We start from the raw sequence: 16,183 nt of genomic DNA, 5'->3' as shown, positions 1-16,183 counted from the left end.
TGTTAAAAAGTTATGCCAATGCTTCTGTTCTTATACATAGAGTTTGGTGATCAAATATTTTGCTTCACTCACAATTACTCTGTGCCATGTCTTCCAAGTCCTCCACCCATGGTATATAGAGGTTAAGGCCTCCTAAATTCTCTCCTAAACTGGGAGAGCTTCCTAACTGAGTTTCTTCTTTTTGGTTTCTCAGCCTCAACTCCATTCTTCACATGGCCACCAGATAACCTCCCCAACACGCAATCTGGCCTCAGGTCTCCTCATCACCCATCCTGAAAAGGGGCCTTCAGAAATCTAATTTCTTGCTAAATTATCTCCAGATAACTCAACAGACTTGAAAGCTCTCCATACTCTGCCCCCAGCTCTACTTTTCTCATTGCAACTTGCCCTCTTTTCCCTATTCCTACTAGACTCCTCCCCATTCCCTCTGAGTCCTACTATGTGTGCTTACCTCTGGTTTTTCTCCCAGATAGTCTTCTTTGCTTAGAATTCCCTCTTCCCTCCTTCAGCACTTTATTCTACAAGTCCTACCTCAAATGTTACTATAATGCATGATGGTATATTATCAATGCCTTAAATCAGGAGGCAAAAAACAGAAGACCAGCAAAACAACAGAAGAAATAATGCAATTAGATGGAAAAGCTATTGAACTAAAAAAACATATGGTTTCTTTGCCCTCATGTCGTCTCTTAAAGAGTTGGGGGGGGGTGTGGGCAGAATGTTAATTTTGTGTTCAAAACCATCACTCAAAATGGAATTTCAATTTTTTGTGTGGATTTGCTGTTTTCCATTTTCTTGGAAGCCAAGTGAGATCACTGGTGAGTGGTGTGAGGTAGGGATTAAGATTAGGGGAGTAGTAAGGGACTGACAGAACCGGGAGGAGGGAGACTGTCGATGTTGTGACTGCAACTGTTTTGAGACCTTCTAGAACTATAATTAACATTTAAAGGTTCCCTGTTATAGCTGCTTTGGCTTGAGTAGTAAAGCAGGAAGATTACATCTACAGGTATATATATATATTATATATATATATATTTGACTATATTTTCAACGTTTTTATAACTCTTTATCTTTTTATAATGCTAGGAAACTAGCAAAAAGTACTTGGTTAATAAAAGACAGTGTGCCAGTTCCCTGTCAATAGGGATATTTTAAAAGCAGAACTCGGTTTATGTGTAAAGAACATTTCCTTAGAAAGGAGCAGTAACTCAGGGATTTGAATTTAATTATGTCATTTTTACAAGAAAGAAAGAAGGAAAGGAGAGAAAGAAAGAAAGAAAATACCTTAGGCATACAAATTGAACTAATTTGCCTTCCTGGTAGCCTAGCTAAAAACATGTGCCTAATTACTGGAGAGTATTTAAGCTAATGCAAGTGTGATTTACATCTTTCAGGAGTGGACAAATGAGGTTTTCAGTTTGGCAACAAACCTGCTGGCCCAAAATATGTCAAGAGACGCATTTCTGGAAAAAGCGTAAGTAGCTCTAATTTTATTACTAAGGGTGTTGCTTCTTCTGAGTCAGTTTCCTTTCTCCTTTGTGAGTCTTTTGTTTATACTGCACTGGCTTCGCACATTGATAAACATAAACTTCCCTTTGGGATTTGTTAGAGAACTGATACCTCCACTGTTTGGAATTGGAAAACTTCCAAGAAAGATCACTCTTTTCCTCCTAGCTGCACATCCGTGTTAGGCTGAGCTCCCCGAATGTCAATGCCTTTGACACACAATAAGGAGACACGTCCAAATCCCGACAGCTGTGCTCAGAACCAAAAATTATTAATTTCAAAGAACCCTTCCTTTCTACATATGCCTGTGTCATATCAACTATTGACCTGACAAAGGGAAAGAGGAACATACGGTACTCATTTCTCTCGAGTCTTAGATCTCTGATAGATGCTATACTAACTTCCCTCCCTACCTAAATCAGTAGGCTGATGTCCTGATTCCTGCCCTTAGACCACCACAGAAAGTGGTAGTAAGAAAAGAGAAAAAGATGTGGAGGAAGGCACAGAATGAAAAGGAGAAGGAAAGAGAAGCAAAGCAGGATTACCCAATCACTCTGGAATTACACAGTCTTTCTAAAAATAATTTGACCAGGGAAAATAATGATTTTTGCCAAACGAGCAGCAAGGAAAACTGGCTGTGTTCACTTTGGAAGCTATGGATGGCCAGGAGGTTGTGAAGCCTTGAAATCAAAACCACAAGTGCAAATGTTACTAGGTGGTCCTCTATTTTATTACCTTTTTCTTTTCCCTCTTCTTCTATAAGACATACCCATCATTCTAGACCTAAGACTCCAGCCTACATTTCTTTCTTACTCTTCCGTGAATTTCTTTTACTGTTAGTACTTCATAGGTCTTCACTTAAATGTTTTTTTCATGTGATCATCTCCTCTATAGTTTGTCACCTTGAGGACTCTTCTAATGCTTTCCCCTAATCCCTTCCTTTCTTCTTTCTTTTTACCAACTTTGATTTTACTGTCCTTCATCTAACAGATGTTTCTAGAACATCTGTTGTGCCAGGAGGTATTAGTGGAAAGAGACACAGAGATAAAGAAGACGTCTTATCTGAAACATTACTTGTTATAGCTAGTAAAACCTCTAGTTGGCTAATCATTGATTGCAAATGTCCCTTTCCAACAAGTGTCTCCCTATGAATGGCTGCTATGGACATTCTAGAACACGCCTTTTGGTGAACACATCATAAGCATTTCTGCATATACATATAGATGTGGGATTGATAGGTCATATGCAGTTTCCTAAAGTGGTAATCCCAGTCCACACACCCATTAGCAGCGTTCAAAAATTCTGTCGCTCTGTCTCTCTATCCACGTCGCTAAGCAGTCAAAGAGATAAACACAGTAGCTATGATGACACAATCAAATACTTTGCAGTGAGAGTGAATGATCTTCAGCTATAAGCAAAACATGAGAATGGATCTCAAAAACATAATATTAAATGAAAGAAGCCAGACACCAAAGAATGTGATTCCACTTATATAAAGTGCAAAATTGGCCGAAAAGGTTATCTATGTTGTTTGAAGTCAGAATAATGGTTCCCTCTGTGGGCCAGGCTCTGCCAAGGGGCACATGAAGGCTTCTGGAATAATGCTAAAGTGAGAAGGCTCTATTTCTTGATCTGGGTGCAGGCTGCAGAGACCTGAACAGTTTGTTGAGATTCAGCAAACGGTACATACGGATGAGCCCTTTCTTATGTGTATTATTCTTTAACAGACAGCTTTTTAAAGATTAAGTACTTGTTTTTCTGCTTCTCCAACAGCTATACTAAACTTAAGCTGCAAGTCACTCCAGAAGGGCGCATTCCTCTCAAAAAGTAAGCTACGGGAGCATTTCCCAATCAATGTTCATGTTATTTTCTCAAAGATTTGATTCCATGCCATGGCTCTGTTTTGTTTCTCCACTGGCCCAAGTGGGAGCCTGAGAATACATGGTAACCCCGTTCTCCCTCACGCTCCATGCTCACATCAGTGCAGCTGGTTTCCTCATAAAGATTTTCCCGTGGCATCATTTTCAAGAAACAACAAAGCAGGAAGAGAGGGGAAAGGGTGGGGGAAACGTACTGTTAAACCCAAAAGGCCATTTGAGATTCAGATATGCTCTAGGAATGGCAATCGGGTGACTTCAGCGCCTCTCTCTACCAAGATGATGCTAGCGTCGAAGGAGGGGCTGCGAACTCAAATGTCAAGAGCAGGAATGAAGCCCCATCCAGAGGAGACAACGACAATTCAACTCTACCATATTCTTTGTGGGACTGATGGGCTCTAGACGCTAGATTTTGTCGTGTTTCAATAGATCCCATAAATTCAAATTCTTATATTCAATTCTATTTTTAATGTAATATTTAAACTCTATTTGTCAATAAATTGACCACTGTTTTATTGAAGTATGGTTGATATACATAAATTTTATTTTTCAGAACCAAATTACTAACCAAAGAAAACGCATGCTCAACCTTTATCCTTTGACCTGCTAGCTACCAGTAGCAGGCTCCCGCTCATTACAATGTTAAATTATTCTTAATAATAGTAGTAATTACTTGTTTCTTAATAATATTAATAATTTATACCTTTAGAGCAAGAGGTAGCAGCCAAGAGACAGAGTTACCCAGGATATGTTTTAGTGCTTAGAGGCTATTTAGTGTGATGTTTTTTAATTGGGTCATCAACTTTGCCTCAAGACATTGATTTTATATTTGCTGTTTCATTTTTTAAAGAACACGTACATAGGTCTTTTAGAGCCTATCCGCAGATGCATGGAGCAGTGGATATCTTAAATGACAAAAGGGTTTGAATTCAATGGGATACGTTGGGTTGGTGTCATCCAGAAGCATATGACCAATGTCTCACTGTGGTGATTTCACTCCACAGCATATACCGCTTATTCTCAGCAGACCGGAAGCGAGTTGAAACTGCTTTAGAGGCTTGTAGTCTTCCATCTTCAAGGGTGAGCATGTTGCCTTTCTAAACTTAGCACTACTCAATACCTGTGAATAATCATACTGAAATATAACTTGCCCCCATATTACCCAAACACTTTTTTAAAGTAAGAAGACCATAAGACTCTCTTAATATTTATAATACATGGAGCCACCATAGTTATATTTTCTTTCATTCCCATAAACCCAATATGTTGATCCAGAAAGACCCTGGTTCTTTGTAAATAATGATTTTTCAAAACCATCTGGTATAAAAAGGCATGGGCCAAAAGGTATTATTATTAAGAATTTAAATTTCTCCTTAATAACAAATATTTTGTTGATGTTCCTAGAGATGTTAGCTAGGAATTATGGATTATGATTAGGAAGATATTTGAAATACAGATTTCATCATATTCCAGCCTTTTTAAATGTCTGGTTTTACGATGTGTAAGTTAATACGCAATTAACATGGTAGCACATGTTTGGACATAAATATATCGACATACTCTGCAGGGCTGTGCTTACAAAGTTTTTGCTGGGAGGGGTGCAGGATCAGTTTGGAAACCGCCTACTTTGCTCGTATGGTGGTAAAGTGGATGAGAGGAAAGCCAGGTATCATGCTTTTTTTTTTTAGGCCCAACACATTGGAGGCATTGTTGCCCACCCAAATTATTTTGCCTTCATTTCAATGCATTTCTATGTAACTGGCTCTAAAATTATTTGTTACCATCGTTTCTGGGAGAGTGCAGTCTGTTGTATAAAACCTTTTTCTCAGGCTATATGCAGAACTCGCTTTTCTATTGCAAATTATTTTTATCCTAGTATCTAAGCAACAAGTAAGCTCTTTCCCAAGGATAGCACTTACACTATAGGGAGAAACTTTGAGCCTCTTGGAACACTCTGTCAATGTTCAAGTTGCACTGAAAAAAGTTAAGAAGCCATTGCTAAACTTATCGTTAGGTTATGAAAAAGTATTGAGTGCTATTATTAAATGTGTTAGCCTATTCTTGTGCATACTTTTCAGAAAAGTGAAGTTTATTAAGGACTTTGGTAGGTAACTGAAAGAAAAGAAAGAATGCTCCCCCACTCTCAGTTTCCTCTTATTAGGGGAGAGGGCTGGTGATGCTGCCAACATTGGACAGACATGGTGGGGCTCCCCCAAACACTTTTTTAAATTTTATTTATTTGACAGATAGAGATCACAAGTAGGCAGAGAGGCAGGCAGAGAGAGAGAGAGAGGGACGCAGGCGCCCCGCTGAGCAGAGAGCCCGACGTGGGGCTCAATCCCAGGACCCTGAGTTCATGACCTGAGCCGAAGGCAGAGGCTTAACCCACTGAGCCACCCAGGCGCCCCTCCCACAACCATTTTAACCTGCACTTTTATAAGCAAAATAAAATGAGTGAACTTATTACTGCTCTTTCCTAGATGCTTTGGGATAGGATGGATATGCCAGTTAAGGTCCCATCATTTGCTCAACAAATATTTCTTGAGCTCTTACTACCTGCCCTCAGGCACTGAGAATTTTAGTTGTGGGCAAAATACAGTCCCAGGACTCAAGGACCACAGAGTTTCTGGGGGTGCTCCTCAAACACGTGGAGTGACACAAGTGTAAATGAGTGGGGTGAGGAGTGGTGCGGTGAGCAAAAGGAATGGTGTGGCCATTGTAAAAGAGGATCATTCGAGAAAAAGAAAACCACATGTGCAAAGCCCTGAGGATGGAAAGAATTCACCGGTCTGAGTGACAAAAAAGACCTCTGCATTTAAGCATAAAAAGGAAGTTTGAGAGATGAATAGAAAGACATGAAAAGAATTTTTTTTCCTCTGCAATTGCTCCTGATTGTACCTTTACTGGATAACATCTTGTGAATATAATGACCAAAAATTTTAACTTATTTTGAATCTAGCTAAGAGAAAGAAAGAATAGAAAATAAAGCTGAATAGAAAATCAAATCCATCAACCAATTCTCTGTAAATTGCAATTTTCTAAACAATTGGATTCTGACAATTCAGTCAATAAATATAAATTGAGTTTTTACAACCCATTATGTCTATTATAGGTTCATGCTTTCAGACCAATATCAACTGGAGACATTTTTAAAAGAAAATGAGATTCAAATAACAGGAGTTATGTTTAAATTGAAAAAAATATATTTATCTTTAGTAAATTAGATGTTATGACAATTTTCTGAAAACAAATTGGAGATTTTTTTAAAAAGAGAATCAACCTCCATCATGAAATCTTTAAAGATCATTATTCATAGTAAAGTATATTTACTTCAAGGACTTAGGACTTGTAGAATTAGGATGCTTTCAAAAGATCTAAAAACCAAAGACAATTTCAGAGCTAGGAAGTAAATGTTTCCCTAAACTGAGTGATATTTTAAATCCTTGTTGTAGTTTCATATCTACAGAAGAGCGGTTCTAGAAAATATCCACTAATTAGCAAAAAAGATTCTGGATACACTGACAAGAGGTGTTTTAAACACTCCACAGAAGAAAAGGTTACATAAATGGTAGATAGGGCTGCATATCTGGGAACCTTATTTCATAGCCAGTGGTCGTTCAGACTAGATTGAATTGTGTTCTGTAAATAGATACATTACCAGAAACACAGTGGATATCCTGTTGAGATTTTTAAAACATTATCTTTGCGCACATTGTTAGGGATAATTAATGCACTTGAAGTTGTATCCTGGCCAACGCGATCCACTGGAATAACACATTCCTTTAGAGGGTACTCCTTTAGAGATTACAGTTGCTTGCCAAAGTTACCTTAATTGTTAAAAAGTAGCACTGTATCTAAAAAGAGAAACAAAGCAATTACTGTCCTTCTATTAATAATCCAAACATATTTTCCAGGGAGATCTTTGGAGACCTTTCCATATTATTCAGAAAAATTATCATTTTTAAAAGGTTTTATTTATTTATTTGACAGAGAGAGATCACAAGTAGGCAGAGAGGGAGGCAGAGAAAGAGGGGGAAGCAGGCTCCCCGGTGAGCAGAGAGCCCGACATGGGGCTCGATCCCAGGACCCTGAGATCATGACCTGAGCTGAAGCAGAGGCTTTAACCCACTGAGCCACCCAGGCCACCCCAGAAAAATTACCATTTTACCCACAAACTTTCTGAGAACTGGAGTAGTTTACTTATACCAAATTCCCCTTGATTTCAGGCTTGTGACCTTGAAAACAGCTCAGTGACATTTCAGGTTGTATTATAGTCATCGCATAGCACTGGCACTTTAATGAACAAGATAGGAATAAATACATGGACGGTTGACCCCAGAACAACACGGATTTAAACCCTACAGGTCCACTTACATATGGATTTTTTCAGTAAATACGGTACAGGATTATAAATGTATTTTCTCTTCCTTATGATTTTCTTTTTTTTTTTTTCCTTATGATTTTCTTAATAATACTTTCTTTTCTCTAGTCTATGTCATTGTAAGAATACCATATAGAATATATATATAACATATAAAATCCGTGTTAATCGACTACTAATGTTATAAGTAAGGCTCCCAATCAACAGTATTAGTAAAGTTTTGGGGGGTATCGAACGTTCCACATGGATTTTTGACTGTGTGGCAGGGTGTCAACACCCCCAAACCCCTGCATTGTTCAAGGGTCAAGTGTTTTTGCTTTAAATGATAAAGCTTACTGTAGTTATAAACTATTATGTAATATCAAGGAAAGCAGTGATTGTTTTAGATTTACCAAAGGGGGCACCAGGATGGCTCAATAGGTTAAGTGTGAGACTCTTGGTTTCTGCTTAGATCAAGAACTCAGGGTCATGAGATCGATCCCTGTATCAAGCTCTACTCAGGACAGAGTCTGCTTGAAATTCTCTCCCTCCCCCCTCTGTCTCTCCCTGCTTGTGCTCACTTTCTCTCTCTCTCTCAAATAAATAAAGTCTTAAAAAAAAGAGTACCATAAATTTTACTGAAGAATACAATAAACCAAACGTAAAGAAACTTTCCAGGAAGGCTATAATATGTTGCCTTTCTCCTATGCCACAGACCCAGAATATACATCCAAAATACAATCATTTATGTAGTTGTGACTCTTAAAATCCCTAATATCAAAATTCTATCTTTAAACCACACTATGAATTTGCTTTATTATAGTAATTTACTTGTAATTATATCATGTACTCTATGGTTAACTCAACTTTTGCCTTACAGCTTTAGAACAAAAATATTGAGAATAAGTTGATGTGAACACTTAGTTTGTTGGATTACAGTGTGAGTTATGGAATCAAACAACCTGCATTCAAAGCCATAGGAGCTCCATACACACACACACACACACACACACACACACACACACACACACACACGGGACTTTAGACAGGCTTTGTAAGCAGCCACGTCCCTAGTGTTTGCATCTGAAAAGGGTCACAACCACCTAGAGGTGACATGGGATCAAACAAAAACATAAGTTCCATATGTGTGGCACCCAGTAAATGCTCAGTAAATATTCTTTTCCTTTGAGGATTTTTTCATTTGCATATATGTGGGGTTTTTTTTCCCTCTTTCTTATTTTTTTTTAAAGATTTTATTCATTTATTTGATAGACAGAAATCACAAGTAGGCAGAGAGGCAGGCAGAGAGAGGAGGAGGCAGGCTCCCCACTGAGCAGAGAGCTCATTGCCGGGCTCAATCCCTGGACCCCAGGTTCATGACCTGAGCCAAAGGCAGAGGCTTTAACCACTGGGCCACCCAGGTGCCCCACCCTTTCTTATTTTTAATTTAACATGTGGATATGTCATAACTAGATCTATGGAATCTGGAAATACAAATGCCATCAGTACTGCCATCAAATTTCAAAAGAATCTTTTCCCTTTTGGGATTCTTTGTATCCAAGCATGGAATTGAAGCAACGTCATTTTTAAAGTTTACCAATACCTCACGATTTCTGGAATAAATGGGCCTGAATCAGACTATATTACCCTTCTTAATTATCCCTCCAAAAATTTATGGTAACAATAGCAATAAGTAATCACTGATGATCTGTTTTGTATTGGAAGCATGATGTGGTGAGCCAAGTCTTAGACCACAAGCAAAAGACCTAAGGTTGGGTCCTATGTCTTGGGTTCACCAGCAGACATTGATTGGGTAACTGTTATATGCCTGGTGGCATGTTTGGGACACAAAGGAATTAAAGAAGAGATAGTGACTTCACTCAAAAACTCATAGTCTAGTAGAAAATCAGAAATATAAAAAATATGGGGAAAATTGTATGATTGATTCTGTAATAAAAATATATAAATGTGGACTGTGAACACAAAAGAATATGCCACCTTTAGTTAGTGTGGTCAGGCAGGATTAGAGAAGAGTGAACACTGGGTGTGATCTTCAGAGTGCTGGACTGAGGGCTTCCTCCTGCTCAGAACACAATGACTCTGTTCCATCCACTTCACCAAATCATGAGATCCAGGAAAAGAAAATATGTAATGAAATTTGTGAATTTCAGGCCTGTTTAAGATGTAAGGAATTAGGACTTGTCAATAGCTTTTCCACAGATACCTCCCCAAACCCTTTCAGTTCAGCTTTCAGTGATACTCATCTTTACTCATGTCTCCAAAAATATTTCTTCTGTTTTTCCCTACATCACCTTAAAAGCTTTTGGGTATCCTCATCAGTCAAGTTGGACAAAGAAAAAAGAGACAAAGAAAGTCAGGCTGTATTGAAATGGTTTCTTTTCTATGTGCTAACAGCTAACTGGCAATGAAAATAATTATCGGTTTATTTAGATATCTCGTTTAATTTTTCCTCTTTAATAAGAAGTCCTAATTCCACAGCTGGCAAAAAAACAATGGTTAGAGTTACGGAAAGCATACTGTTCTATGGAAATTATGTGTATGGAATCTTATATAAATGACTTCAGTTGAATCTGATATCCCATGGGAATTCTGTTCTATCAATTTCTACCTTTCTCATAATGTACATTTATTTACCTAGTAAATATTTATTGTGGACGTATTATGTGTCACACTGGAAATCTAGCAATTAACAAGCAACACACAAGTCCTAGCTTGTGTAGTTCTGCATGTTACTAAGAAACAGAGCCATACAGCTGGGAGCACAATATAGTTACAGTGTGGAAATACCACACCAGTGAAATGTAATGGTAGCCCAGAAAGAAAGACAAAACCCAGGGCAGGAGAAAGAGGTTTTAAGCTAAAAGAAGAAGAGAGAAAAAAATAAAAGTTGAGTAAGACTCAAGTATATCGATCCTGCGTTGGACCACTGATATGTAATGGACCTCGCTGTGTATACTGCTACACATGTTGTTTGGTTATCTCAAAATTCTGTTTTGCAAAGTAGACTTTTTTCCAGCTCCATAAACGGATTTAGTAAAGGAAATATTATTTTATTCATTCATTCCACAAATATGAGACTCCTGCTGTTTGCCAAGTGGTGAGCTAACTTCTCTTATCTGTTAGCAGGCAGGGTATAATTTCAGAGAACAAATTTAGGTGTTTCTATAAAAGTACATTTCAAAACATATGCACTTGGTAAAAGGAAGGGATTTTGGTTTTTTTGTTTTTTGGGTTTTTTTTTTTTTTCATTTAAGGGCTTGAACATAAAAATAATTATATAAACACATACCTGAAGTAAGAAAACAGCATGAAGAATGTCTTTCCTGTTAACAAAGCCTTGAATACATGCTTCCGGTTTCCATGGCAGCCAAACTAAACAAAAAAATAAGTCCAGAAATGACTTTTTATATCAATGACTTGCTTCCCAAACATTAAGACCAAGAGGAATCAGTGAGAAATAATGACTAGTGCTCTCCTACTTACAAAAACTGTTCTATAATTTATCAGGTTACTTAAACCGGAAGGAACATTGTTTGAAAAAAAAAAAAGATACAAAATTGGAATTTATGTTTTCATTTTGAAAATGTCTGGTTCCAGGTTCTTTGCTCTTGAAAAAAATTTATTCAAACATCTGCTAAATATAAACAATGTGAATATGCTTCATGCCTCTGTACACTTAAAAATGGCTAAAATGGTCATTTTTATGGTGTGTATATTTTATAACAATTTTTTTAAAAGATTAAAACTAAAAAAGAAAAAAGCAACCTAACAAAAATCTGCAGTACAGACCCTGGTTTTGCTAGGTCTAACTTACTTAGTAACGTACTTTAAAAATTGTGTTAACATCCCTTGAGATGCAGAAAACTGAAGTTTAAATTATAATGAAAAAGCAACTGAAAGGATGACATTTGATTCTTCAAAGCAAGTGTCCAAATGAACTCTACAGCTGGCCTCATAGATGTTTTCTGAATGTTTACCCTGGGCTCCTGGAGAAAGAGGAAGGGAGAGAGAGACATGAAAAGAGGGTAGGGGGTGGGTAGGATAAGGAAAGAATAAAACATTTCACTGACCCTGTTGCTTTATTTCCCAGAACGATTCAATACCTCAAGAGGATTTCACTCCAGAAGTGTACAGAGTTTTCCTGAACAACCTTTGCCCTCGACCTGAAATGTAACTACCATCTTTTCCGAATTGTAAGAGAACAAACACAGCATTCAAACCCACTTTTTTTTCAACTTGGGGGTGGCTCGGGGCAGGATGTATTAAGCAATAGAGGGAGATGGGAGAACTCTTCGGGCACCTGTGTACGACAACAATGCTTCTGTGTAATTTTTTGGAGGACAATCAACTTCCTACCCCAGAGGGGCAACCACTGCTTTTAATGAGGTGGATGTTGCCATGATCTGTTGCTGGGTATTGGTGTTTTAGTATCCGTGGGGGACTTTGCATAGTTTGAAGATTACAGCTAGAATAGAGCATCTTGGCTCAGTGGAAGACACGTGATGCAGAAAGAACTCTGACTGGGGAACCAGTCATGTTACGTCTTGGACACAACATTAGTGAAATGAGAATTCTGGATGCTAAGCACCCTCCCAGAGGAAAGTCATTTGTTTTTAGTTTTAGAAATATATAGCCATTCCTTAAAAAAAAAAAAAGAAAAGAAAAGAAGCCAAAACACCAGGCAAATGCAGGACAGTAGCCATTCCCCTTTCCTAGTTCACTGAAATCCACAGGGTGACAGAAAATCAACCCAAATATGTCAACAAAATAAGGATTTTTTTTTTTTTTTTAATGTGGAAGACAGGCAACAGTGCTAAGATGACACTGGATATACTCACTTTGTGATGTTCATTGCTATCAACGATGTTTTGAGCATCAGCCATAATTGTACCATTGAACTTGGCTTTGGGTTGTCAATAGGGTTGAAATGGGAAATTTGAACCACACTATGTTGAAGACTTACAGATTTTTGCTAAAAGCATAACGTAATGAAAATAAAAATGTATGCAGGTTGTTTACTTTTTTTTTTTTTAAGTTTGTAGTAATAAATAGATCTCTAAATGATGAGGTGGGATGTGGGAATTTGATGACTAAACCAGAAGGTTAGTGTCATAATCCAAAAAACAACCCATATGTTCTGTGTTCAGTTGAGAATGGTGCAGCTTTACACACAAGATGTGCTGTTTTCCTACTGTGGATTCTCTTATGCATCTGGTATACTTCAAGGGCATTGAGGTTTGGTGGCAGGGATTGCAAAAGATATTTGCACCCCATAGAATGCAGCAATTGTGATGATGCAACACACGTTTTCAAGGTCAGATGGGAATGTCCAGATAGCATGTGCTTACCAGGGGTGGCAGGATTTTGTTTCCCTATAGTTAAGTGCAAATATATGAATGATACTTGGTGGACCAGTATTCTAACTTCTGGTTTTTAATTGGTTTTAGTGGTGCCAAAAGCAAACCATACCTTACTGTTGATCAGATGATGGACTTTATCAACCTTAAGCAGCGAGATCCTCGGCTAAATGAAATACTTTACCCACCTTTAAAGCAAGAACAAGTCCAAGTATTGATTGAGAAGTATGAACCCAACAATAGTCTCGCCAAAAAAGGTCAGTCCACTTTGCCCCACACTGTAGGGAAGCTGTGGTTTCTAATTGCGAATGGGTCACCCCCTGGTAAGTATCAACATCAAGGATTGGTTAGATCTGTTTCCCACATTTGTATGCCTGTTTTCCTTTCTGTCTTAAATCACGAGTGGTTCAATTAGATTTCCACATGTGATTTTGCAGTTGTTGTTGTTATGTATATATATGCATGTAACATATTTTTTAAGTGTCTAATCATTCATTTTGTCTTAAATTTACCCAGTGGCTGAATGCATATCTCTCATACAGGAAATCTTAAATGTTGGCTTTTTGGGGGACACCTGGGTGACTCAGTCGGTTAAGCATCTGACTCGATTTTGGCTCATGAACTCAGGATTGTGGGATTGAGCCCCATGTTGGGCTCCATGCTGGGTGTGGAGCCTGCTTGAGATTCTCTCGCTCTCTCTAAAAAAAAGAAACATTTAAAGGTTGCCTTTTTGGCTCTGTTTCTAGAAGTTCTGTAAAATCTAAATCTCTAAAACTAAACCTAAATCTCTAAAGCTAACCCTTATTTTATTCCAGTTTACACTACTGATGAATTTCTTCACTTGGGAAAATGTAAAATTTGGCCTTTTATATGTAAAAAAAAAAAAGTCAGTGTTTGTAGAAAAAATTATTAGTCTAAAAATCAGTATCAGAAATCTCTCGGTTGCCTAGAAGTTAAGAAATTCGTGTTTTTTTGATTCTGGAGAAATAAATTGCCAAAATAAGATCATGATGATTTACTTGCTGGGAGTTTCCAATTACATGTGGCATCACATCCCTGAGTCAGCTCTTTAGATTCCTTTTACCACTAAGACCACGTCTCACCTGGACTGACATATCTTCATTGAGAAAACTAGCGTGTTATCACTGATATTATTATAAATTGCCTAGCTATTCCACAGGGAGGAAAATAAAGTGCAATTAACCAATTATTAAGAAAGATAAATTGCATGTTAATATGAAGGCAGGTCATAAGTAACAGAAATAATTCTAGCAAGCTCATCATCATTAATAAGTATGGTTATCATAGGAGTAGATTAAAATGCCTTTAACCCATTGTATTTATTCTGGAATTAGTTCTCTAAATGAAAACAAAAATGAATGTATTAAGTATAAAAGTAAAATATTACCATTAACTTTATCCTACATGCTTTAAGTTGGGGACTCACAGATGAAATTTTTTTGGCTTTTGTTCATTTTCATGGTCAAGCACTTTGCCTTTGTTGTTATCATCATCCTTATCCCTGCCATGGAGGTGAGGCCCATCAAAGGAAACGGATGACTCAACAGTGTATGTTGGCATCACTAGGCCCACACCCCCTTGAACCTACCTATCCTGACACCCTTCCATTCCCAGCGCCACAGAGACGGCATTTCTCCTTAGAGTTATGCAGGGAGTAACTCCTTGCAGATTTCACTGGCACAACTTGAAATCTGAACTTCACCAAACGTAACTAACACGATGATATAACAAATCCAACAAGACCTCCGGAAACAGCCCATGGCACAAAGGAAACAAATAGCTTTTGTGAAACCAGTGAGGCACTTCAGAGCCTAAACTTTGCCGCTTCCTCCCCTTCTCACACCACACTATGAACAATCCATTCCTCAGCCAGCGTATGATGCCTCCATCCACCATACTCTGACCAAATGCAGGCAGTAGAGGATACAAAGAGAGAAATCTGTGACGGTTATTGTAACATTCTATAACCCTGGCAGAACCCATGTTGCCTCTAATGGAAAATTAAGATGATCTCTCTTAGCATTTGCGAGTTTATTTAGTGCCATCTTAGAGATACACTAGGTATGAATTTCATAATTACAGCAGGCACACAAATTTCAGGTACATTTAAAATACCAGTTTCATTTGTTTTTCCACAACTTAATATGAAACTGAGGATAAGCCTCCATGTCAGCCCTGGTGTGATTTTTTTTTTAAATCACAGATTTCATTTCTTAACTCAAAAACTCTTGAAAGAAAATAAACATGAGAGTCATTTTGTTTGCTGCTTTGGGTCTGTTTATGTGAGCAAAGATACTTGAGAAAATTGTTTTATTGTGTTGAGTGTTGTTTCATTGTCAAAAGGAGAACGATTTTGAAATCTTTCTTTGTAGGACTAAGAAATTGCTGAGTTAAAAGCTCAATTTGCTAGTAATTATGAGTTTTAATAATATTTTTTATACAAAGAAGAAAATCAATTTTTAAATTTGATTTTGCTTTTCACATTTGATATTTGACTTTAGGATTTTTCCAAAAACTCTCTTTCATATCTTCTTTATTTATAACATAGCTACAAGCAAAATCAAACAAAGTGGAATTTAAGAAAGTATTGTTTATTTTCAATATGATGACTCATACAGATTTACAAGGAAATTAGCCTTCATTCATTATATGACTTTCATTTTTAAAAAAAATTTTTTTGAAGATTTTATTTATTTATTTGACAGAGAGAGAGAGAGAGAGATCACAAGTAGGCAGAGAGAGAGTGGGGGAAGCAGGCTCCCTGCTGAGCAGAGAGCCCAATGTGGGGCTCGAGCCCAGGACCCTGAGATCATGACCTGAGCAGAAGGCAAAGGCTTAACCCCCTGAGCCACCCAGATGTCCCATTATATGACTTTCAAAATGTATATTATCATTTTGTAAAGAGAAACAAACTAAAATTTGAGGTCAAATGACTTATCTAATATTCATACTAAGATGATCTTTGAGAAAAGAATTTTTAACTTTCAGTCAACTAGTTAATACTTTTTGATGAATAAACACAAAAGAAAATAAGTAGGATA

At 37.5% G+C, this 16,183-nt stretch overlaps 1 protein-coding gene across 1 annotated transcript in view; it reads left to right on the top strand.

Moving 5' to 3' along the window:
- The window catches only part of PLCB1 (phospholipase C beta 1), a 680,586-nt gene that overhangs the window by 466,101 nt on the left and 198,302 nt on the right, over nt 1-16,183 (top strand). The window contains 6 exon segments of the mRNA XM_047744852.1: nt 1,395-1,474; nt 3,280-3,333; nt 4,388-4,463; nt 11,855-11,932; nt 11,935-11,957; nt 13,212-13,378. Of these exon segments, the coding sequence (XP_047600808.1) occupies nt 1,395-1,474; nt 3,280-3,333; nt 4,388-4,463; nt 11,855-11,932; nt 11,935-11,957; nt 13,212-13,378 (478 nt within the window).

The sequence above is a fragment of the Lutra lutra genome, chromosome 9 (genome assembly GCF_902655055.1).
Source record: "Lutra lutra chromosome 9, mLutLut1.2, whole genome shotgun sequence".
Taxonomy (NCBI): Eukaryota; Metazoa; Chordata; class Mammalia; order Carnivora; family Mustelidae; genus Lutra; species Lutra lutra.
The sequence above is the reverse complement of the archived record's forward strand: the minus strand, read 5'-3'. Positions and strand labels throughout refer to the sequence as shown.